The 27,091-nt window shown below is 33.1% G+C and overlaps 1 protein-coding gene across 1 annotated transcript; it reads left to right on the plus strand.

Annotated features, from left to right (window-relative positions):
- The first annotated feature begins 225 nt into the window (after nucleotides 1-225).
- LOC136217112 (disease resistance protein RPV1-like) lies at nucleotides 226-5,317 on the plus strand. The gene is made up of 6 exons (XM_066003698.1): nucleotides 226-408; nucleotides 639-1,008; nucleotides 1,449-2,482; nucleotides 2,571-2,897; nucleotides 2,993-4,522; nucleotides 4,622-5,317. The coding sequence occupies exons 1-6, from the start codon at nucleotides 226-228 to the stop codon at nucleotides 5,315-5,317; spliced, it is 4,140 nt and encodes a 1,379-aa protein (XP_065859770.1).
- The last annotated feature ends 21,774 nt before the right edge of the window (nucleotides 5,318-27,091 follow it).

Below are 27,091 nucleotides of genomic sequence, written 5' to 3' on the forward strand. Positions count from 1 at the left end.
GACTCGTGGTACTGGAGAGAATCGAATTCGGGCGAGTATACAGTGAAAACAGGCTATGAGTTATGTCGGCCGAACCAGATTATCGAAGGCGCGAACTCTGCTGCTGCTGCCGCCGCAAATTGGAGGGTAATTTGGCGAATACCGATCCCGGAAAGGGTTCGTGTCTTCATCTAGTTAACAAGGCAGAATGCAGTTTTAGTAAATAAAAACAGAGCTAACAGACACATGACCACTGATGCTAGCTGCGCCGAGTGTGGATGCGAGGAAAACGTCCTTCACGCTTTAAGAGACTGTAGCCGAGCAAAAGACATATGGCAGCAGTTCGTAATTCCAGCAGAAAGTCGAGCACAGTTCTATGGAATGACCTTAACAGATTGGGTTGATTTGAATATTAGCACAACAAGAGCTGTACGTGGAATCCCTTGGTGCGTTATTTTTAGCATGAGCCTATGGTGGATCTGGAAAGGGAGGAATGACCACGTGTTCAACGCTGAGGGCAACACAAGAGTGACGAGTGGCTTTGTTTTATCACGAGCTGAGGAAGTCCACAAAGCCTACAACAGCAGAGAAACCGCACCACATTGGCAAAGGGTGGAGCGAATGATTAGGTGGGTGCCGCCTGAGGGGGTTGGGTAAAGATAAACACAGATGGTGCCAGCAAAGGCAACCCGGGCCTTGCGGCTACTGGAGAGTTGATTCGTGACGGCACAGGTGGATGGAAAGGCGGTTTCATGGTAAACCTGGGCATTTGTACGGCTTTCCTAGCAGAGCTTTGGGGTCTCTTCTTTGGCCTCCGTATTGCTTGGGAGAAGGGATATAGGAAGATCATAATGGAAATGGACTCAGATACGGTTCTACGGCTTATGAATAATTCAAAGACCATCTGCCACCCTTTAGGATGGTTGATTCGGGAGTGTTGGGGACTACGAGACATGAATTGGGAAGTTAAGTTCCAACACGTATACAGGGAAGGATATCAGGCAGCTGACTGGTTGGCAAATTTCGCAGGCACCTTAGCCTTGGGTCACCACGAGTGTGTTGCGCCCCTGCAGGCCTCCAGCAAATTCTTTCAGAGGATCGACACGGCCGGACCTCTTCTAGGATGGTTCCAAACTTAGATACTTAGCTCAGGCTTCCTCTCCCACCTCTATTTTTTTTGTTGTTTTGTTTCTTTGTTTCATGGGCTTTTTAGCCTTCCATGTTTCCCAAAAAAAAAAAAAACGAATGTAATTTTTATTTCATACGCTAATTTTTGATTAACCTTATAAGATTCTGACCATTTTAGATCAGAAGCCTGATCCACTGTCCTCATAAACATGAGGTTAAATTTGTCATTTACCTCTAATTTATCAAACAGCCCATCGTTGATTCCCTCCATTTAGTTAACTAACTTACTGTACTAAGAAAATACAAAATTAGCGTAATAATTACATTTTTGTATGCTTCAGTTTTCAACTCTGCTCACCAAAGTCAATGCTTAATTGGAATTGATTCACGGATTGAGCAAATTCTCTCATTATTAGACAGGGAATCATCAGATGTTCTTTTCCTAGGAATTTGGGGCATGGGTGGTATTGGTAAAACAACCATTGCCAAAGCCTTGTTTAATCATATTTCCTCTATTTTTGAAGCTGCTTGTTTTGTTAATGTCAGTGAAGAGTTAGAAAAACTTTCAATTACTCGTTTACGAGAACAAATTCTGTCGAAAATCTTAGAAGAGAAGCGTTTGAATTTAGGAATGCATAGTGTATTGCCCCGGCATATCATGAATAGACTCAGGAGGAAGAAAATTCTTGTAGTTCTTGATACTGTTAGTGATGTAGAACAGTCTGCAACTTTAGCTGGAGATCCTAGTTGGTTTGGTCCGGGAAGTCGAATAATCATAACTTGCAGAGATAAGCAAGTACTTATGCATAATGCTGGTGAAATATACGAGACTAAAGGCTTAAATTACCATGAATCTCTTCAACTACTCAGCTTAAAAGCTTTCAAGCAAAATCATCCCATTGGAGATTACGTTAAGCTGTCACAGAGAGTTGTAAATTACACCAAAGGTGTCCCTTTAGCACTTAATGTTTTGGGTTCCTTTCTGTGCAACAAGCAAGAACAGGAATGGGAAAGTACATTAGAGAAACTCGAAGAATCTCCCAATTTGGAGGTTCAGAAGGTACTGAAAGTAACTTATGATGGATTGGAACAGCTAGATAAGGATATATTTCTTGATATTGCCTGTTTCTTTAGAGGAGGCGATGTAGATTCTGTAATTGGTATTCTCGATGGTTGTGATTTTTTCCCTAGCAGTGGAATAAGTCGTCTCGTTGATAAGAGTCTCCTCGAAATCACAGACAATAAGTTGGACATGCATGATTTGTTGCGAGAAATGGGTCAGGACATTGTTCGAGGAGAATCAAATGGTAAGCCTGGCGGACGTAGCAGATTGTGGGATCCTGAAGATGTCTATCATGTATTGACAAGTAATAAGGTAATCCCTTCAATTCAACCACTAAAAATCTTCTATATTTAGATGTCATTAGCAAACTTTTTGTAACATATTGGTCGTGATTGGTCAGGGAAGTATTGCTACTGAAGGGATATTCCTGGACATTTCCAAATCTGAAAAAGTGAACTTTAGTCCTGCTGCCTTTTCGCCGATGTGCAATCTGAGATTACTCAAATTCTACCAGAACAGCACTCTGTCATGGAAGAATCCTTCTGGATTTATATCAGAATCTATGACGGAATCGAGGGATGGTCTTCAATCTCTTCCTAATAAGTTGTGTTATTTCCATTGGCATGGATATCCATGGGAATGTTTGCCATTAGATTTTTTTATGGAGAATCTTGTTGAACTTAACATGCCATTCAGCCAAGTTAAAGAGCTCTGGCATGGAGTCAAGGTATGCTTTTCTCCAGTATTCTTTTATTTTTTAGTCCTAACATTAAGTCTATTATTATATATTGATTCGGGGTTTCAAATTTATCTATTTGTCAGCATCTCCAAAAGTTAAAACAGATTGACCTGCATGATTCCGAGAACCTTATTAGACTTCCAGATCTGTCTTCAGCTTTGAACTTAGAAAGGATAGTTCTTGATAACTGTACAAGTTTACTTGAAATTCATTCATCCGTTCAGTGCCTTCACCGGCTTTCTTATCTTAGTCTATCTAATTGCAAGGAGCTGCAGAGTCTTCCGAGTCTCATTTGTTTGGAATTGCTTCAGTCCCTCAAACTTTCTAGCTGTTCAAATCTGAAGGAGTTTCCGGAGGTATCAGGACATATAGAAGAACTGCATTTGGATGGTACTAGATTGGAAGAATGGCCCTCCTCTATTCGTTTTCTGGACAGGCTAAGGATCTTATCCCTGGATCACTGCGAATACCTCAAAACTCTTCCGAGCAGCATTCATCTTAATTCTCTTGACACCCTTGATCTCTCCTGGTGCTCTAGTCTTGAAAAGTTTCCAGAGGTTAAGGGGAATATCAAGCACTTGAATTTAAAGTACACCGGAATAGAAAAGTTACCCTCATCAATTGGATCTCTTTCTTCACTTGTTAAATTAAACCTGAAAGACACAGCTATAGAAGAGTTGCCCTTGTCGATAGGGAATCTTACTTCTCTTGTTGAACTGAATCTTAAGGAAAGTTCGATAACAGAGCTACCATCATCAATTGGGAGTCTCACTTCACTTGTTGAATTGAATCTGTCAGTGTCTGGTATCGAAGAGCTGCCCTCATCCATCGGACATCTGTCCTCACTTGTTGAATTCAATCTTGAGAAGAGTTCATTAACAGCATTACCTTCATCGATAGGGTATCTTACTTCACTCGTCAAGTTGAATCTGGCAGTGACTGAAGTAAAAGAATTGCCTCCATCAATTGGAAATCTCTCTTCACTTGTTGAGTTAAATTTGAGCCAATGTCCGAGACTTGCGAGTCTTCCAAGCAGCATTGGTGAGCTCAAATGCCTGGAAAAGCTTTATCTCTGTGGCCTTAGAAGACTTAAGTCTCTTCCCAGAAGCATTCATCACCTCAAACGACTTAAAGATCTTTATCTAAACCATTGCAAAAACTTAAGCAAATTGCCTCCTCTATCCGGTTTTGGTTCCTTAAGAGACCTTGTTTTAAGCTATACAGGAATAATAAAAATACCAAGCACCCTGGGTCACTTATCATCATTGCAGGTTCTACTTCTAAAATCGAACAATTTTATGAGAATACCTGCATGCATCAACCAACTTTTTTCGCTAGAAATCTTCGATATATCCTACTGCAAGAGACTCAAATCTCTGCCAGAGCTGCCTCCTCGAATAAGAGTTGTTCTTGCACATGATTGTACATCCCTAAGGACAGTATCCAGTCCGTTCATTCAACTCCAAGAACCAACAGAACAACCACCACTCGAAAAATACGGATTCACATTTGCGAATTGCGTGAGCTTGGAGAAGGATGCTTGTGGATATATTCTGGAAAGCACTTTCCTCAAAATTCAGTGTTTAGCAACTGCTTTGCAGGAACTTCCCACAGTAAACTTTTCTCTCATTTCTCCTGTCAATTTCATTCGAATCGTCTCTCTATTTTGCTCACTTAGCTTTCCCTCTGTGTTTTTTTTTTTAATCTTACAGAGGGATGAAGATATACTAGTTTCTCCAGTGGTTTGTTTCCCAGGAAGTGAAGTTCCTGAGTGCTTCAGGTATCAAAGTAATGGGGCTTCAATAGGTACTCTGCTGCCTCCCCATTGGTATGATACTAAGTTAGTTGGTTTCACTTTCTGTGCTGTTATTGAATTGGAGAATCTTTATTACTGTGATGGTTTCACTTTCGAATGCAATTTTTGTCTCGAAAATGAGTATGGCGACAGCCTCGAGTTCTGCTCCAGGGAGAGTGGAGAATGGGGGAACCAGTTTGAGTTCGAGTCAGATCATGTCTTCTTCTGGAATACTAGCTGTGTTGATGTTCTTACCGAGCAAAGATACGAGCGGCTCAGGGAGAATTCTTGCAGAGCCACTTTCGAGTACGAAGCGTATCTCGAGGATGAATTTAAGGTAATGTTGCCTGCTGGTTCAAGCAAGTTCAAGGTGAAAAGTTGTGGGTTCAATCCAGTTTATACAAAAGACGAGAAGGAAACGAAAAGTTCGATTGATCAACCGAGTAGTTGTTATGATTCAATGCTGGTTTGCTTAAAGGATGCAGCAAGAAGTTTTGGTGAGCAGGTGATGATGGAAATGAATACTAATAAGAAAAGAAGCAACAAATATAAGTCTGATAGAGATGAACCAGAAGAGGAAAAGGAAAAACCACAACATAAAAAACTGAAATAGTTCATATCTTTATACCATCAAATTAATGAGTTCTTATATTAAGCATCGGGTCTTTCATGTCACTCGGAGGACCCCAAATTCACATTTAGACACGTGTATTGTGACCTCACGTAATAATTAAAATAATAGGACATGTTACACGTGTCAAAAATATGTATGGGAGATCCTTCATTTGACATGAAGAACCAGATGCTTCTAATAATTTGCCCAAATTAAGACTAGATTTCAATGTCTATGGGTGTTGTTGTGTACACATATCAAGACTTTCACTTGTTTTCTCTTCTTTCACTATATCAGAATCATCACGCTGCAAATCTTTGTGTACACATTCTTCTAATATGTATAAATTTAATTAGAAATGCTTGTGTGTATATGATACATAAATTTCATTATGAATATGTTGATTAAAATTAAAAACTTAAAAAGATAAGTTTTTTTACTTATATAACTAATTATTCCCCGAATCATTTCGGGAATAACGCTTTGTTGTTGTTGTATAACTAATTATTGATAGTGAAAAATCTGTGCTCACACTAAGAATAATATAAATAGGAAAACACTATACTATAACAAGGAACCATAATTTGGACAATAATTCTTACTTTTTCAATATTTCATTCCCATCTGGATTCGATTTCCGCTGCTATTGTTGAAGGCTTCTAAGACTGGACTTAATCACCCCTCCTTATTTTTTGTAACCCCAAAGAAATATTAAATGGCACATATATGTAAAAAAATGAAGATTTGAAGATACATTTATAGTTTACAACCACAAAAAGAAAAAAAAAAAATTAAAATGTGAAAACATCCATTCCCAATCCTACTATATACAAATGTCCAAGTACAAATGTAGAATCTTGAATAATCTTATAAAATCTATGAAATGAAATAAAGTAGGTCCTCTAAATATATATATATAAAGGGTCTCATCTCATCTCATCTCATGAATAATTGAAAAAATGGGAGAGATTAGCAAAAATGGAAGGGTGGTGGTTTTCCTCATTTTAGCTAATATAATATTTGTTGTAATATTGGTTCTGCTTTTATTGAGAATTTTGGGATGCTTGAAAGAGGACCACTTACTCCAGGTCCATACAGCTCATTTCCTCCTTCACCAAAACTCAGTTTTAGTCACCACAAACAAACAATATTTATCAACACTACAATTTCATGTCTTATTAACAATAGACAATTTTGTTTAGTACATAATAATTTTATATTTTGACTAACTTGCAACGGTCTGATCAACCGATAAATCTTAAAACATGAGATGCATTGCACCATTTTAAATTTTAAACATAATTTATCGGGTAAATTACTCATGACTCTTAAACTTAACATTTACTTTTATTATGACTCATGAACTTCAAAACCGTACATTATATCCTTAAACTTTACACTTTACTAACACAATTGCTTATTTTAATGTTCGATTTTGAAAATGAAAGCTCAAAATGAAAACAAGTTCAAAGTTCAGGAGCCATGGTTGTAATTTACCCCTAATTTATCAAACAGCCCCTTTCACTCCATTTAGTTAGCTAACTTGGCGTAAGAATTTACATTTTTGTACGCTTCAGTTTTCAACTCTGATCACCAAAGTCATGCTTCCCATCCCCAATTTTTTTTTGTCCTGTGCCCGAACATGGCTTGCAGCTATGGTTGGGAGATCCATTCCTTTCTTCTTCTTCCAATTTTTATCATGTCTTCTTCAGTTTCTGTGTTGAAGATGCCACCAAAAGATACGTCGGTGCTTGGATTAGCTCACAAGACTACACTACACTACACAGAGGATTTCTCTGCTTCAAACCTCACAAGACTATATTTCTTCAAATCGGTGCTTGGATTAGCTCGTGGAGATGATTCAACGTAGAGAAACAAATGTTCAGTCTGTTCTCCCAATTTTCTATATTGTGGATTCGTATAAAATGAAAGAGCAATTAGGTTCGGAAATTGGGGGTAGTCAGTTCTTAATTTATGGTTGGAGACTCGTAATCGGTTTAACTAATGTGAATTTTCATTTTAATCGGTTGAAATTTCTGCAATCAAATTGTTTAGGTTAGAATTTAATTTCATTGTATTTTGCTGCTAGGCCTTATGAGCAGAAGTTAATTGGGAAAGTTGCGAGATAGAGAATGGAGTCGTATATATGCCTTGAGGTGAGTTTAATGGCTTAATTGGAATTGATTCTCTCATTATTGGACATGGTGGAATCATCAAATATTCTTTACCTAGGAATTCAAATTTCCAATGCCAATGCCTTGTTTAATCAAATTTCCTCTAATGTTGAAGCTGCTTCTTTTGTTAATGTCAGTGAAGAGTTAGAAAAACTTATAATTAATGGTTTACGAGTCGAATAGTTTGAATTTAGGAACGTATGGTGTATTAGTGATGAATAGACTCAGGAGGAAGAAAATTCTGGTAGTTCTTTATAGTGTTAGTGATGTAGAACAGTCTGGTTCTGTAATCGGATTGTGTTTTTTTTCCTAGCAGTGGAATTGATAAGAGTCTCCTCAAAATCACAGACAACATGATTTCTTGCGAGAAATGGGTTAGGATAGTCAAATGGTAAGCGTGGCGGATGTAGCAGATCATCATGTATTGACAAGTAATAAGGTAATCCTTTCAATTCAACCACTAATTATTGCAGAAACAGAGTATTTTTTTTTGTCTGTTCTTTCGTGTTTTAATGGAAAATTTACGATTATTGCACAAAAACATACATTATATGAATAAATATCCCCGTTTGAGTCTTCAAATTTCTCTAACATTTTAAAAATCAGTAAAATAAAAGAATAAATATGAAAGATGTTCAAGATGTGCAAATAAAACTCTTCTTCTTATATTAAGAGTGTCTATGCCCTAAAGTTATATCACAAGTGTATGCTGTCAATTTCTAAATTAATAGAATCAAAATTAAACTAGTATGTACGTGTCTATCCTATTTATCTACGCTTCTCCAAACCATCTTCTCCTCTTTGTCATCCTCTCCTCTTGTTGTTGCTCATCTTCCTTGTTTCCAACTCTTTCTCTTCTTTTCTCTTCATGAGAAATCTGTTTCAAAGGTTTTTTCTTTGAATTGGGCTGCTTTTCATCTACTTCCTTCTTCACATCAGCTGAAACTCTTTCCTCAATATCTAGGAAAGAGTAATCTCTTGCTTCCTTAATCCTTTGGATTTTTTCCTCCTTGCTCATGGAAGAAAAGTTTAGCTTTGTTGAACCTGTGGATCTACCTTTTCCACAAGGCAATGGCTTTACCCTTTTCTGGAAATCTAGTTTTTTTGGAACTAGCCAGTGGGTTTGGGTGTGGAAATTTCGTAGGAATCTGTGGAACTGGGTTCATAGGAATAGGTGGAATTGGGTTCAAATTACCCATAGACTTGTTATTTCCTCCATTTTCCAAACGAAGCTTCTTTCTATAAGTTTCCTTCAATCTCTCTCTTAATGTCATATCATATACCATTGTTTTCTTGAAAAAGAAGATATCTTTCTTGAAAATAAATAATAAGAATTCTTTTTGAATTAATCGATGTAAAGGAATAATGTTAATAGTATTGCTATTTATATACAATGTCTCTCTAAAATTACTCCTTTGATTTGATTTTATTTGAATTACTCATTTGAATCTTTAGAGATAATTGCTCCTTTGGAATATTGACTATTTTCCATAATTCCTTTAGTATTAATTATTCCTTTGAAATATTGCCTGTTAAGGTTTTAAAAAGTCAAAGTTTTCCAAAAAATAATTATTTTTATTTTTATGTTTTCACCTTTTTCTTTTTTGTTTTGAATTTTTTTAAAAAAAAAAATTGGGGTCAAATATGGGTCTCACAACATTGACTATTTGCATTTTTTATAAAATAAAATATTAAAATTTTGGTTTTTAAAAATCGATAAGTGTCAATATATTTAGTTTTTAATTCTATTTTTTATATATATAATAAGACCCTTACTATATACTAACATGAAGTCCACATTTTTCAACCATAAAAATGAAAAAGGACAAATTAAAAAGTCTTAAAATTTGGGTCAACAATGTAATTTTTTTAGAGAGTCAGTAATATAATTATAATATGAGGGAAGGAAAGGCTGAATATGCACATTAACTCAATAGAGTGCATAAACTCTTGCTCCATGCACCACGAATTTTCAAAGTGAAATACATGTGGGGATAGGAATAGCAAGTTTTTCCATGCGTGCGCTTCCCAGCGGAACAAAATAAATAGAATCTCAAGATTAATGCAAAAAAATGGGTAGTGGTGTGAAGATGGTAAGGAAATTGAAGGAAAAATATTTGGTGTGGTGAGTATGGAGTAGCAAGCAATCTCATTTCCTTCCGGTTACAAAATCCATTCGATAGCAAATTGTGAAGAATCATCGCCCCACACCTGTTAAAGAAATATTGGCTGCACCTGGTGGGGGGTCTTGCCCTGGGTGGGAGGAAACCTCATTAAGCCCTGTCAGAAAATCTCGCCCCTTTATTCACTTGGAGTCTATCGACTCATTTGACCTCCTGAAGGACCTTTTTCTATCATGCTTTATGACCGCAACTAAAGTAAGAATAATCAATTCGAACCTAAATAGCTCGCGACAAAGACCGACAGAGTCAACCAAAGATAGAAAGTCAAAACGCGAAGAACCCGTTAAATTCAAGTAGCCAAGTGAGTTGGACGTAGTTGCTCGACGAGCTACGATATAAGAAAGAATTCAATTCTATCAAAACTCTACTCAGGGAGGTTCGGGTTTATCCTACTTAAACAACTCTATTCCGACCAAAAATAGGATAAAAAACCTACTAAAGATCAAAGGACAACCCAATTCCTATAAATAGTAGCTTTTCCAATGTATTTGACATCATTAGTTACCCTAGTTTTAGCTTACATTCAGTTTAGTTTTTGTTACGTTTCAGATTTATGTTTCATTTTAGCTTAGTTTGTCCAAGGAATTTTGTTCTACTTATCAATGAGCTAAACATTAGTTTGTCTTTCATTTCTATTTATTAATTTAAGTTGTTTAATTCGAGTTTCTCTTCATCTCCATTCGATTTCGTCTTACAATCTCGAATTAACAACTCGATGATGAACATGAGTTCAACATCAATCCATTTCATCATGCCTATGTGTTTTAGCTCAAACATGAGCTAAATCACTTAATATGGCGGTGAACCATGTTTGACAAGTATGGATCGTTCATAAGTGTCTAAGTTGTGTTGTAGGAAGAATAACGAGAGAATTAGTTAAAACGTATTTGCTTACCTCTATTTAAGAAATCTAACCAAGTAATTAGTTAAAGAGGTTGAATTGTGAAACATAATCAAGTAACGATTCAACTAAGCAGTTTAACTATTCATATACTTTAATCGAATAGTGCGACTTCGTGGTCTAGGTTACGACTTATTCTTAGTTTTTATCATATATAGTGCTTTCAAAGTTTTTATGTGAAAGTCATTTTTTCACAAAATTGATATTTTTTTTTATCAAATATTTACTTTACGTAAATTAAAATTAAATTTACTTAAACTATGTCTAATAATCAAGGATTTACGTAAATAGGTTTTACATGAAACTTTATTTTTCACTAACTTATTTTTTGTAAAATAACGATTTTACGTAAATTATATCTACAAATAGAGGATTTACATAAGATTCAAAGGTTTTACGTAAGCTCTTTTTTTTTTTTTGCAAAGTTAATGATTTTTTAAAAAAAAAAATACAACTTTACAAAAAGCATGTCTCATAATATTGGATTTACGTAAAGTTCAAAGGTTTTATATAAAACTCATTTTTTCACAAAGTAAATATATTTTTTTTTCAAAATAACAACTTTATGTAAATTAAGTCTAACTTTATATAAATTATGTCTAGAAATAGAAGATTTATGTAAATTATATTTAAAAATTGAAGATTTACGTAAAGCTCAAAAGTTTTACGTGAAACTTGAAAGCAGTAAGGTTTGTGCAATTTTTTTTTCCTACATGCGCAAGTTAAACATTATCAGCCAAAGCGACACCATTTTACCAAATTTATTTTACTTATATATACCATTTTACTAAATTTATTTTACCTATATATAACTCTAAATTAAATTAAAAGGTAAAGGTAATAATAATTTTAAAAAATACATTAAATCTAATATTTATAATTTATTTCCATTGACACAAATGGTATTTTCTTCAAATATAAATACATCAAATCTAATTTTTTAAAAGTAAATGTTTTACTGTTTTGATTGAAATGTACAACTTTGTAGAAGAAGAATTTCATATATAATATTGGGATGAGATCTAATTTGACCTTAATAATTTAAAAAGAGTGTAAATTTAGTGCTAACATATAAAATGATGCCAATTTAATCGTAATATTTCCAAGCAAAATCAATTTTAGTCATATGTTATTGAAAACTTGAAAAAAAGTGTGTTTGAATGTTATTTAACTGTCACATCAAGCCTTTCAAATAAATTTGTCAATAAGCAGAACCAGTTATATATATTTTTGTTGGTTATTTATAATTATATTAAGAATACAGTAAACATTTTAGACACATTGACAAAAAAAAGTTGTGATTAATTTGTATACGACAAACTTTAGTTGTTAGCATTTTAACAGGTCTTTTATGGCTAAGTTAGTGACACATTAAATATCTTAGACGTAAATGATATTCGAAGATCTGAATCATGACCGGTAAATAACAATGAACCAATCTTTTTAAATTTTCGATAAGATATAGCTAAAATTGATCTTGCTTAGAAATGTTAGATGTGAATTTGAACCATTTTATACGTTAGAGCAAAATTTGAACTTTTTAATATTAGGGTTAAATTTGTCAATTTTATCCCTATAATATTTAATATTAGAATGAGGTATTTACGTTAAAGTTTAACTTAAAATTTATTACTATTGGTCTATAATAATAATTATGATTTTGCAGAAGAATAATTTTAAATATACGAACGTTTATAAATTGAAGTATGCACATTTTCATACTAAAAAAACATGCAAATCCCTAGCATCACTCATCCTAATTTAATTTACCATCTCATCTAATTAACTAATTCTCTTATATCTCAAAAACTAATTCTGTTAAGGGTAAATAATTTATTAGTCTCCGTCTTTTTACCTAACACACTGTTTAATCATTCTATTTAGAAAAAACACATTATAAGGTTTCTATTTTTTTTGTCAATATTAACCATTTATTCATTCTGTCTAGTTTTTTTAGATTTTTAACCAAATATATCTTAGTTTTTAGGACAACCATAGTAGATACAAAGTGACTATATTACTTTGTTATTTTGTGTCTGTCTGTTTGTGCCAAATATAACGGTTAAAAATCTAAAATAAAAATAAACAGAAGGAACAAAGAATTAATATTAACAAAAGATAAAGATCTTATAATGTGTTTTTTTTTTAAATAAAAGGACTAAATATTATGTTAGGTAAAAAGGAAATAACTAATAAATTATTTACACTTCTGTTAATTACTTTGTAAGTCACAATATAATTTATGATCACACCCATTCATTCCATTTCAAGGAATGAAGGTAACAATGAACCATATGCCATATGCAAGTGTATATAGATATTATTAAGTAAGAATGTCTCGCTATTGACTAGGTTTTTCCCTAACCTTAGATTTGATCCCTGGCAGCCGTAATGGAAGTCGGACTTGATGATACCGCCTTGATTACCCTAGCTTCTGAGGTTGAAGCTGGCCCTGCCCTATAATCTGAGGACGTGTTGGATCAGAAGGCACCAACAACATGGAGTTTACTCGGTAGACTTTTGACGGATCGCAACATCAAAATCCAAGTGATGAAGAATACACTCGCTAATCTTTGGAGACCATTTAGGGGTTTGTGCGTAACTGTCTTGGGGCCGAACCTTTTTCGTTTTGACTTCTTCTATCCTATGGAGCGTGAACGCGTTATCCGTGGCGGCCCCTGGACGTTTGAACAAAATCTCCTTCTCGTTCGAAAATTGGAGGATGGGCAACAACTCAGTGATGAGGTTCTGTCTCTTGTAGAATTCTAGATTCAGATATATGATCTTCCGTTAGGGTTTATGTCTGAGTGTGTGGCGGTTAGTATTGGCAATTTCCTGGACACTTTCATTGAATCTGATCCGAATAATTTCTCGAGGGCAAGCAGACTCTATATGAGAATTAGGGTGGCAATGAATGTGCTGCAACCATTGAAACGAAAGATGAAGATTGCTAAGGCGTAGGGGGGGGAGGTGAATTCTGTTGGGTATTTTTTAAGTATGAACGTATGCCCACGTTCTGTTTCTATATTGGTTTGATAGGTCATACGGATAAGTACTGCTCTACACTTCTTGATCACCCTTGTTGAGCGATTTCCGCAAGTGCACGGTATACGCTTGTAGTAATAAAAGATATTGATCCCACAGGGAACGTTTTTCGAACAAAACTTATTTATAATCGGTTAAATTTACTTTTAGGGTTTATACTATGGAAAAATCGTTTAATCGGTTTTGGTTTTGAAATTGCTAGAATGAGAATTAGATTAGAGTATGAAAACGTTAGAAAATATTCTGATTTAAGAATGAATTTGCAAGATAGGAATGTTTAGTACTTTTTAGAAAAGTAAACGAATGTATTTGTTTGCATTAAGCAAAGAAAACAACTTTAAACTTTGTACGAATTATAAAGATGAAATAAATGACGGAACTCTAATTAATTGGCTTTGAACATGACAAAACCCTTTCGGGATAGTTGCCCTTAATCAAATTAAAACTCTTTCGAGATAATAATTTGCCTAAGTGTTCAACAAAGTTTCCTTGTAAAGATTTTGGATTAAATACGTTTTAATGAAAACACCAGCAGTCACTTTAGTGGATTGGTTACCATAAGTGCTGCATAAAAATCTATCGAATAGAACGGACTTTATTAGATGAAATATAAATTGATACAAGTTTATAGAGAACATGGAGCATGGAAACATTCGACGGCTTGCAAGTGAACGGGTTGATCAATCCTTTCCTTGGGTTTCATTAGAGTTTGTCAGGCTCAGGGGCGGATCCTCTACTCAATCTTCTCGTTGAATCTTCGTAATAGAGACTGGGTCAGTCTACTACCAAAATGAAAACTAAACTGGAACAATGTCTAAACGCTACTAAACTTGTTATTATTGAATAAACAATGTGTGTACATCATATTGCTTTGAACAGAAATGAAATCTAATCTCTGACTCATTTCTGAGTCAGAGTTTCTGCATAAACTCTTCCACTAATCTCTTTCTTCTACATATCTTCAACTCTCCATCAACTCTTTATTTATAGATGTTGAAGAGTCTTGATTGAAGTGTCGTGTCCGTTGTGAAAGGTCGTGTCCGTTGCGAAAGGTCGTGTCCGTTGCGAAAGGTCGTGTCCGTTGCGAAAGGACGTCTTTATCCACCCGAACGATCGCGTTTCGTCGAAAACGAAAGTATGTAACTAGGCTTCTAAAATCTCCTGCTCGTACCGAGAATATTAAATTCTCTACCGAGAATGGGGGAGCATCAATTGGTCTTCAAACAAAGGAAGGAGAAGCTGGGGAACGCGTGTCGCGACCGTGAATTTGGGGGCCGCGGTCGCGGCACGGAACGTTTTTTGGTTCTTCTGCTTTCGTTCGCGTCCTCGATTTGGCGTTATTAATTTCTGTCGTCTTCGACTCCTTTTGTAGGGTTTTGCTTCTGTTTTCGAGCTCTTTTCGTTCCTATTTGGATTTTACCAAATATTTATGTACCTTACAAGAAAGAAACATATTCGAGAGTAAAAGCTTCCTAAACAGTTATAAATAGCATAAATTCGTAGCAATATTGATGTAATTAATGATGATATTTTAGGTATATTTTGGGCTTAACAAATCTCCACACTTAATCTTTTGCTAGTCTCGAGCAAAATTTCACTGAATTTATTCTCTAACTAATCTATTTATGAAAATAAAACATATATCTTGGCATTACCTTTTAAATTAGTTAAGCCGAAAAGACTAACTTCGCATGGCAAATTTATACGCAAAATATCAATCTAACTTAGTATAATATACGATATATCATTTGTCTTGTATTTCCAATTTTGAATTGAAGCATTCGGGACGATATAAGCACACATGTTATTGAGCCTTTCGTCTCAAGGCATTTCAAAGCACAAAATTTCTTTTCCCAAACCTAAACTAATATATGAGATATATTAAATGAATAAGTACTTGGGTTAATTATTTACTTAGTTACGCCCGAGATAAGGGTGGTCTTGATCGTAACCTTATACGTATTTTATTGTTTTGTGTTTGCTTAAGAGGTACCGACTATGCCATGGGTGGACGCAATCGTTACTTTAAACTTATACACGCTTATAATTTTTGCTTTAAATGTTCCTTCCATACCTCGATTGTGATAAAGGTGGTCGCAACCGTGGCCAAAAGTAAACGGTACTTAATTTTCTTCCCTTTCATACATCGATTGTGATAAGGTTGGTCTCAATCGTGGCCAAAAGTTAAGAATTCAACTAATTGATTAATTAATATGAAATATAATATTGAAATTGGGAAAAAGAAAGATAGCACATTCATCCTATATTGAGTTAAAATTCAACATGTATTATGGCTAAAGTTTCCTTAAAAACTTCAATTGGTGTTAATGTAAGACGAAATCAAACCGAGCTAAAAAATTGTTAGTTCAATTTAATGCCTATAAACCTAATTGAAAACTTAAAATAAGATTTATTGTATCATGAATTTCATGATATAAAATAGAGATTGAATAAAGAATTTTTTTTATCTTAAATACATTTACTCGAGACAATTTTCATACTTAAAAATCGTATCGGAGATTTGTGAAAAATTTGAAAAATATTACCCGTATACGTATAGAAATATTTTTCTAACGATAATGATAACCTAAACAAATAATCATATTAACTTGTGGTTAATTTATAAATATATGAAAATGTTAAGTTAATAAAAATAGTGTTAAATACATTGTGTTGCAATATATGTTGCATTTGCATAAAATAAGTGTTGCATTTATAAATGTTGCATAAAAAGTATTCGTTGCATTTATTCTTACTAAAAACAAAATGATATATGAAATATTCCTCTCACACTTAAATTGGACCATGTCCTCATTGGTGCAAAGATTGATAAAACACGAAAAATGTGTACGAAATAAAGCAAAATTGTACAAAAAGAAAATAGATAAATATGAAATGGATTTATCCAACATAAATAGAATTTGAAATTGTACCAAACTTAATAAAAAAAAAACAATTTAAGATAAATGAGTGGAGAAAAGATAAGATAAAACCTATTCTTGTGAAAGTGAACCCGGTGGAGAAGGTGTGGTCATAACGTCGTGACGATGGAAAAATGATAATAACTGGCGTCATGTTGACGTGTGATCACTTCTCAAAGTATGGATAATTGGCAGCCACCGCGTTTAATCATGAACTCTTCTCTTGATTATTCTCCATAATAACATTGAACCGCAAATGCATTTGGTTCAAACTTTGTTGAAAATTAACTTGATCATTAGCATTGTGCTCAGCATCAACAACCCCATGTGCTTGTGTTTAGGCATCAACATGCTTATCTTTCTCACCTGCTTCTTCATCATCATAATGCATATCGTCATCCTCACAAAAATGTGTCTTCGCATTACTATCCTCTTTAATACTATTACCATGTGAACTTGATGTACCAACATCGAATTTCATAATACTCGTAGCATCCAAAACAATACCCATAATCAAAGTACGCAAATGAACGTGCTTATTGGTGGAAACGGAAACATGGACTCAATTGTTAAAAGGTAATCCAATTTAATCTACCACGAAATCCAACGATCTTTAATAAGTGTGCTAGTAGCATTCTTGGGATTAAATCCATCCAAACTAGTCAAAGTATGTCCAAACTGGATTGGATGGAAAATGATGGGCTTAACAATAAATTATTTTGTATGATATCTAAACCAAATACTCATCTCGTCATCCCCAACTTCATAAAATCAACCGAAATCCTAAATGTAATCCGCTCATTCTTTTTAGAGTAGGAAAGAGGAACCAATACAATAATGTCTGTTTTACTATGCACGATGTCCATAATAGTGCTTGTACCATGTGCCCAACCCCATCTGAAATAATGCTGAATGGATCCATATTCAACATGCAAACAATTATTAGATGTAGAGGAAACCTGGTTAGTAACCTGCTGATGTTTAGGCATTGTGTGTAAAAAGGGTTAGGTTATGGTGTGGTGTTTGGGAAAGATGTATTTTGGAGAAGTAAAAATTGGTAAAAAGTAAAGGTGATATGGTGTGGAATTGAGTTGTGAAAGAAGAAAATGTGTTTTAAATAGAGGTTGTGTAATGGTTGTATAAGTGATAGGTATATAGAGGTATGAATATAGGTGTTTAGGAGAATTGCCTAGCCGCGGTCGCCGCACGCGAAATTCAGAGAATTTTTCACTCTGATTTCGACCAGTTTTTGCTGTACTTGCCGAGAATTAATAATTCTCGGCCGAGAATTGGTCATAGACGTCTGTTCAGGTGCATTTTGACTATGTTTGTGTGATTTAATTGATTAATTGTCTCCTGAACTTAATAGAAACTGTACCTGCACTTAAGAACTTAATTGAAAAACATTAAAGGCAAGGAAAACCAAGGGTTTATCCTTATTAAAGTTTTAGTATTGAAACATTAAATTCCTAATTAGAGTTAATGTAGAATCAATGTGCATTAAGTCACATAAGGTAAATTAATCATCTAAAAGATAATGAACGTAAGTTCATGTAGGTATTTATTCATGCTTAAAACTTAAACATGATCTTTATTCAAATTAACTAAACATTCAGATAAAGAAACATTTAACCCTAAACATTAACCTTATTCTAATTGATACAGATTCATATGAAAAATTGTATGTTTTATTTTAATAAGTTCATACTGATATATGCAATAATCAACACGATATAAGTTCATAATTTCATAATTAAAATTAAACTCAATGATTGCATAAAAATGAAAATTTATTATTATGTTCAATAGTTAATAATGATAATAACGTATTAGCATTAAAATGATTCATACAGATTCAGGTGCTATCAGTGGAAAATCTGAACAGACATAAATCAGAATGAAAAATTTGATATATGAAATGAAATGAAGTTTTATTGCATAACACATGTGTACATAAATGAACAAGAACATATGTACTAAAAAAAATTAAAAACGAACCTATATACAAAAACAAACAAATGAAAATTAAACAAATCAAATTATGAATCACTTATTCATATTAAATCTGAAACATTGAAACTTATGCAGATTAATGAAATGATATACAGATTCATTTTAACATTATAAACAAATTCATGGTGAAGGTGATACTGTTCCATATGAACATATATATAGATTCATTCAAATAATTTGCATAGTTAACATATACTAATAAAAATAACCAAAGAATCAAAAGTGGATACGTTTATCAAAATTGAAAAACATATGTGCAGAACAAGACTCAGATTTATCATATAAAATGAATGTTCATGAACTTGTTCAATAGTTATGAATGATTATACCGTATTAGTATGTAAAATATATGAAAAGTCAGATGTTCAGAAACATTTCTGAAATGAATACAGATTTATGAAAAATAATTACAGATTCTTGGACAAGGTTCAGCTGTTTTAAGCAAAAAGAATTAAAAAATCAAACTTGACAGTTTTATTAAAATTAGAAGAACATATATACAAAGAACAGAAAGAACAAACACAAAAATAAACCTATATACAAACTATATACAACAAATAGTTTTATAATATCTTCGTTCTTCATTATGTGTGTAAATGGGAAATGGTGCATCATAGCATTCTGAAAAATCAGGACGCTTGTTGCGTGCAGTAGTAATCTTCATGGAAGATTTATGCTTGGTAGTCATGTGTTTGGGTTTAGAAGAAAAAGTTTTTGTAACTTTTTGAAAGGTTGAATAATTGGAGAAGAATATCAGATTTTGTCTGAAAGAGATGAAAAGTATTGAAATCTGATCTTCTCTAATTATTTATAATGATGTTAGGATGAAATAAAGAGAAATCAGATTCTGTCTGATAGAGATGAATAAAAAATGTAAGAACAGAAGTCTGAACTTTGTCAATTACTTTATAATCAATCCAGGACAATTCAAGGTGTCTGTTGGGATTAAAAATGTGTAAATTCACACCATTTGAACATGAAGAAGCGTAATTTTTCGAAATGGTGCATGAACTGAAGAAGAAAGAAAAGATAAAGGTCTGATAGACGCCCGTGTCGCGACCGTGAATGGCGATTCGCGGTCGCGGCAAAGTTTTTTTTTTTCTCGCTGAAGTTACCGAGAATTTTAAATTCTCGGTAAGTTCAGAAATTTTTTTTTCTTCATTTCCCTTGAAATTTTTTGAAAATCCTGAATTCTCTACTGAGAATTCACATTCTCAGTAAGTTCAGAAATTTATAAGGCAGAGAAAGTAAAATTCTCAACTGAGAATTCACATTCTCAGTAAGTTCAGAAATTTTCAAAACATCAAACAAAAGTCACAGTAGAGATTTTAATTATGAAACTTAAATTTTGTGTAACTTTTAATTCAATATCGTTTAATGATCACAAAATTTTTATTTCTAATCTCATCATTATTACTAAACTAAAGACTAATGTATAAACTGAACTAAAATGACATGTAAGAATTAAAAATATGAAAAACTAAAAACTAAAAAATGTGATAATCCTTAAGAATTCCCAAGGAGAATCTAAATCATGGACAGAATCAATTACTTAGACCGGTTTTAAATAATGGTCATGTCCATGTAACTTACCTGGAACAATAATTTTTTTTTATTTTTTTTTACTAGCATTTTTTTAGCGCTTTTTTTGTGTCTTCTCAATTTAAGGATCTACTGATTCCGGTTGAATGTCCGAACCTCTGGTTCTGCGCATGAACAAGAACTACGTGCATGAACTGAAACTGTTGAAACTATGGTAAAAGTATACAATTCCTTCCTGGTGGATAAGGTAATTTCATTCTACTTCTGATATATCTTTCTTTGATTAGCTATTTCTTAGAGAGATAAATGTAGGTGTTGTGAGGAGATGATAAAAAGGAAATTATTTGGGTTTAGTGTAGGAATTGATATCTTCTTAACAAAGAGATATGATGTTTTGGTGAAGGATTAAGTGTATAGAAAAGAGGTAAAGGTGTTTGAGAAAAGGTAAATTTTCTGGAAAAAATTATATGTCACGTCTGACATGTTGCTTCAAAAATTTTGCTTTCCCTTCGGATGTATCTGCATGCTTAATTTCTTTTCTGTAGACTCCCTCTATAAATTTCATTGATAATCAAATCTCTCGGTTATCTGTGAAAAAACTTGAATTTTTTTTTATCTGCAAACATCTAATTGCAAACGTTAAATAACGAGGATTTAGTCCTAGTGACCATCCTCAATAAATAAAAACTATAAAAATAAATAAATACATATATTATAAACCAAGGTTCGAAATAAAACACGAAAAACATAAATTTTTGTTAAAAATTTTGCGTTCCCCGGCAACGGCGCTAAAAACTTGTTGAGCGATTTCCCCAAGTGCACGGTATACGCTTGTAGTAATAAAAGATATCGATCCCACAGGGAACGTTTTTCGAACAAAACTTATTTATAATCGGTTAAATTTACTTTTAGGGTTTATACTATGGAAAAATCGTTTAATCGGTTTTGGTTTTGAAATTGCTAGAATGAGAATTAGATTAGAATATGAAAACGTTAGAAAATATTCTGATTTAAGAATGAATTTGCAAGATAGGAACGTTTAGTACTTTTTAGAAAAGTAAACGAATGTATTTGTTTGCATTAAGCAAAGAAAACAACTTTAAACTTTGTACGAATTATAAAGATGAAATAAATGACGGAACCTCTAATTAATTGGCTTTGAACATGACAAAACCCTTTCGGGATAGTTGCCCTTAATCAAATTAAAACTCTTTCGAGATAATAATTTGCCTAAGTGTTCAACAAAGTTTCCTTGTAAAGATTTTGGATTAAATACGTTTTAATAAAAACACCAGCAGTCACTTTAGTGGATTGGTTACCATAAGTGTTGCATAAAAATCTATCGAATAGAACAGACTTTATTAGATGAAATATAAATTGATACAAGTTTACAGAGAACATGGAGCATGGAAACATTCGACGGCTTGCAAGTGAACGGATTGATCAATCCTTTCCTTGGGTTTCGTTAGAGTTTGTCAGGCTCAGGGGCGGATCCTCTACTCAATCTTCTCGTTGAATCTTCGTAATAGAGACTGGGTCGGTCTACTACCAAAATGAAAACTAAACTGGAACAATGTCTAAACGCTACTAAACTTGTTATTATTGAATAAACAATGTGTGTACAGCATATTGCTTTGAACAGAAATGAAATCTAATCTCTGACTCATTTCTGAGTCAGAGTTTCTGCATAAACTCTTGCACTAATCTCTTTCTTCTACATATCTTCAACTCTCCATCAACTCTTTATTTATAGATGTTGAAGAGTCTTGATTGAAGTGTCGTGTCCGTTGTGAAAGGTCGTGTCCGTTGCGAAAGGTCGTGTCCGTTGCGAAAGGACGTCTTTATCCACCCGAACGATCGCGTTTCGTCGAAAACGAAAGTGTGTAACTAGGCTTCTAAAATCTCCTGCTCGTACCGAGAATATTAAATTCTCTACCGAGAATGGGGGAGCATCAATTGGTCTTCAAACGAAGGAAGGAGAAGCTGGGGAACGCGTGTCGCGACCGTGAATTTGGGGGCCGCGGTCGCGGCACGGAACGTTTTTTGTACTTCTGCTTTCGTTCGTGTCCTCGATTTGGCGTTATTAATTTCTGTCGTCTTCGACTCCTTTTGTAGGGTTTTTCTTCTGTTTTCGAGCTCTTTTCGTTCCTATTTGGATTTTACCAAATATTTATGTACCTTACAAGAAAGAAACATATTCGAGAGTAAAAGCTTCCTAAACAGTTATAAATAGCATAAATTCGTAGCAATATTGATGTAATTAATGATGATATTTTAGGTATATTTTGGGCTTAACAACCCTCAATCGGACCAAGTTGTGAGACCATACAACACTATGCTCCGCGCTCCTACAAGGCGAACCATGTCACAACCCCAGTCTCGCTGGCTCATAGACGGGCCTCCAATAGCAGGAAGTCCAACTACTGGGCCTACTATGAAAGAAAATATCCATAGCGGATCGACGACCTCTCCTCCTCTTGGCAATATCCAATGTCGTCCGAATGCTTGTGCTCCTCAGCGGCCAACATCATCTATGGCCCCTCATGGTTCCTCCGTTTCGGCAAAGGAGCATGTTTTCGAACAAAATGCTGGTATCAGTGGCAGTGCTAATATCTTAAACGATGAGGTCCTTATCACAGAAGATGTATTACATGTGTATTAAAAAAAGTAAAATAACCAATATCGGGGTATGCGATTCTAATAATAGAGTAGACACGTTTTACAGTTGTGCAAGTAATAACTTTCTTTTTAATATATTATATAAATTATATAATAACAATCTAAGACGTCTGTAACGCATCTTCCGTATGCATCTTACTTTTTTTTTGCAATATAGTGACTAATTGATTATGTTTTACGCAAGTTTAAGAGGCTCACTGAACATCTTATACAAGTTGAGGAGACTATCAGGATATTTTAAAAGTCCAGGGCTCAGTCAAACTTTTTAGACAAGTTCGGGGAGCAAATGATGTATTAAGACATTTACTATAGGGATAAGGTGCAAATTTGCTATTAACGTTCTTGGAGAAGTGCATATTTACCTTTAATGTATGCAATTGTACAATTTTACTTCTAACATCATCAAACATGATCAATTTTACCACTAAAATTATCAAACAAGATCAATTTTACCCTTAATCACTATTCAAAATGAAGGCGGCCTCGACAGCCTAGGCTCTCGAAATCGAGAATTCGTCCCGATTTTCTCTGATTAGTTCCTCTAGGCGTTTTTTTTGGCTCCCAGCCGATTTTTAGCCGCTTGGGCCCTGCTTAGGCCGCCTCGACGCCGCCTAGACCGCTTAGGCGCCGCCTAAGTGACGATGAAAACAAAAACATTTTTTATTATGAATATATTTTTTTTCTTTATTATAATTCACTCTTGTGTTGTTTCAATGATATTGTTGTTGAAATGTAGATGTTTGCACATTTGTAAAGATATATGTCATACGTGTTTTCTATATTAAATAATTTATACTATTATTTTTAGATAGAATAATACATATTAATTGAATTTATATAATAATTTGTTGATTAATAAATAAAAAATACAAAAAATACAAATCCGATTAATCTCTGACTAATCCCCGACTAATCTTTGAGGGTCCTGTCCGCCCGACTAGCGCCTAGCGTTTTTTACAACCTTGTAACATAAAATTTAAACAAACTATTTTATTGTTATTTAGCTTGTTCTTTAATTATCACATCAGACATTCAAACATCAATTATGTCTAAAATATTTATTCTGTTGCTAACACAGTGATAAAATAACTTGTCGAAATGATAATATTTAAGTGTACCAGATACAAGTTAATAACAAAGAACTGCATAAAATGCTTACTATGTTATTAAAATATATATAACAACCCGGCAAAATACATACAACTACTACTTTATTTTATTGACAAACTTGTTGGTGTGATAGTTAAATAATTCTCAAATCAGCCAGTTCAAATTTTTTGTTATATAGTAGTAAAATTGAACTTGTTTGACAATATTAAAGGGAAAATTGCATCATTTCATGCTGTGGGGTAAATTTGGGTTTCTAAAAAAACGTGAAGGGCAAATTTTCTGACCATTCATAATTCAGCTTTACCATTACATTATTTAATTTTTATCATATTATTTGAATTTGATATCAATTTATTCATACATCTCAAGCTATATATGTATGTTCTATTTATGCTTAATCAAATTCATATGGATTCTACCAATTTAACTATCACACTAAAAGTTTGATTTCTTGTAGTGTGTGATGAGTTTCAACCAATTTAAAAATACATTTCACATGTGATATCAGAATATCTTCAACTTGCTAGTCAACAACTTTCAATGACATGTAAGAGAGAAAACAATCAGACAGGGGACCGATTACCGCCAGACCCTCTCCGATACCTAAATTAGTATGAAGTATATGTAATTTAGGAGGAATGCATTGATATTATAGTTTAGAGAATTGTGTACCTGCCGTTTTGATTTTTATGCTATTTATAGACATTCGAGTTTGTGCTTGGTTACACATGTCATCTCATAATTGGCCCAGAAGCTATATTTTTGCAATAAGTGATTAAGCGTGTAACTTGGAGTCTAAAGTCCCTTCCTCTTTTTATTTCCGGAAAATCCTTTCGTAATTAGGTGGGCTAACTAAATATATGATATATTGGGTCTAAACTTGTTTACCTAAACTCATTCCGTCATTTCATTTCATATCAACGTGCATTTGTACATTCTAAAATCATTGTTAGAAAGGATTCTGCGCATATGCTAAAAATAAATAATATTACAAAAGCTTACCTATTAACTGTAGATTTTTGGAGTGTATGTATTTTTGGATAATTTATTCTTGTTTTGTATATAATTTTACTATTTTATACAATTAAATATTAGTGATTTTTATAATTCTTTATTTTTTGGTTGACAACCCATCACCCGTGGAATCCGTGCGGGAAAAAAAATCCCCGAATCTCTTCTTGAGATTCTCCGAATCTGTGTCCGAAATTATTAGGGGCGGAATGTGGAATCATCCCCGCCCCGGTCCTATCCGTTGCCACCCCTATAAGAAGGTTAGGATAGAGGATTTTTTGTTCGACGTTTGGTATTTCTATGGGGATAGGGATAAAGATTGAGATATAAATAAAGATAAAAGATTGGGATAAAGATAAAAATAAGATAGGAGGATTTATTATCTCATGTTTGGTACGTTGGATAAAGATAAAGATAAAATAATTCATTTTACTATATTAGCTCTATCCAAATTTAAATAGACTCATATATTAATATTGTAGTATCAATGTGGAATGGAATTAAGTAAATTTAATCTATAATCAAACTTGAGAAATACTTAGAACACTGTATTAAATTTTCAAAACACAAAAAAAATGAAATGACTAATATACTTAAGATGATAGATTAAATTTAATTAATTTTGTTCCATATTAATACTACTAATATATGGACAAACTTAAGTTTTCAAAAGTTCAAATATTAAAATTAACTTGAGAAACATTTGGAACACTCTACAAATTTTCAACACTACAAATTTGATTTTTTCATCTAAATAAGTTATCACAATGTCTTATACCACCCCTCTCTAGGTATAACTTTAGTGAGATAAGAGGCATATCGGATTAATCCTTCATTTGAGGTAATTTTTATAAAAAATTACCCCATAGGACCTGGTTGAGAAATATTCCCCTAGAAGGGGCTATTTTCCAACCATAGTGACAATTTTATTTTTTTTAAATACCTTTTACCCATTACGGCGCCATAGTGGCCAGGAATCCCAAAGGGATTCCTAGCAACTAGTGTAATGGGGCAGTGGCGTAGCCACTGCCCCCAAACAAATATATAAAAAAATTTTTTGATTTATTACTTTACATTAAAAAAAATTATAAAAAGAAATTAATTTATTATTTTATAAAAATAAAAATAAAAATATATATAAATTATATTGATATTATTAAATTTATATTATTTTCGAGTGTGATCAATTTTAACCACACACTACTGAAAATATAAAAATATTTATTTAATTATTATTTAATTACATCGAACATTCTAAACCAGTTCGATAAATTAAAGTAGTTTCATACATTTTTTTGTAACTGTATTAAAAACACAGTAAAATATTGTAGACAGTTTTAAAAAAATAAACTTGTTACATATAAATCAATCACAATTTTTTTTTTGAAATTGCCTAAAATATTTTATTGTCTTATTAATGCACTAAATATTTTTTTCGTTAGTAATGCACTAAATATTTAACCTATACGTTTCAAGCGAACTGCAGATTTAGCCTAACGTACGAAATTGTGCAAATTTAACATTAACATTTCCAATCAATATCAATTTTAACCATATGCTGTCGAAAATTTGAAAAAATTTGTTTGACTGTTATTTAGCCACGTCAGACCTTCTAAACCACTTTGTTCCATGCAATTTTTTTGTAATTGTATTAACAACGCAATAAAATATTTTAGACAGTTTCAAAAAAACTAAACCTGCTACATATAAATTAATCACAATTTTTTTAAAAAATTATCTAAAATATTTTACTGTGTTATTAATGCACTAAATATTTAACCTTAACGTTTCAAGTGAACTGCAGATTTAGCCCTAACGTATGAAATTATGCAAATTTAACACTAACGTTTCCAAGGAATATCAAATTTAACCATACGCTACCAAAAATTTGAAAAGATTTGTTTGACTATTATTTAGTCACATCGGACTTTCTAAATCAGTTTGTCGATAAATTGAAGCAGTTTCATACAATTTTTCGTAACTATATTAATAACATAATAAAATATTTTAGACAGTTTCAAAAAAACTAAACCCGTTACATGTAAATTAATCACAATTTCTTTGAAAATGTCTAAAATATTTTACTGTGTTATTAATGTACTAAATATTTAACCTTGACGTTTTACGCGAAGTGCAGATTTAGCCCTAGTATATAAAATTGTGGGAGCAAACTCAAATTTAAATTTTAATAAAAA

Source organism: Euphorbia lathyris, chromosome 1 (assembly GCF_963576675.1).
Source record: "Euphorbia lathyris chromosome 1, ddEupLath1.1, whole genome shotgun sequence".
NCBI lineage: Eukaryota > Viridiplantae > Streptophyta > Magnoliopsida > Malpighiales > Euphorbiaceae > Euphorbia > Euphorbia lathyris.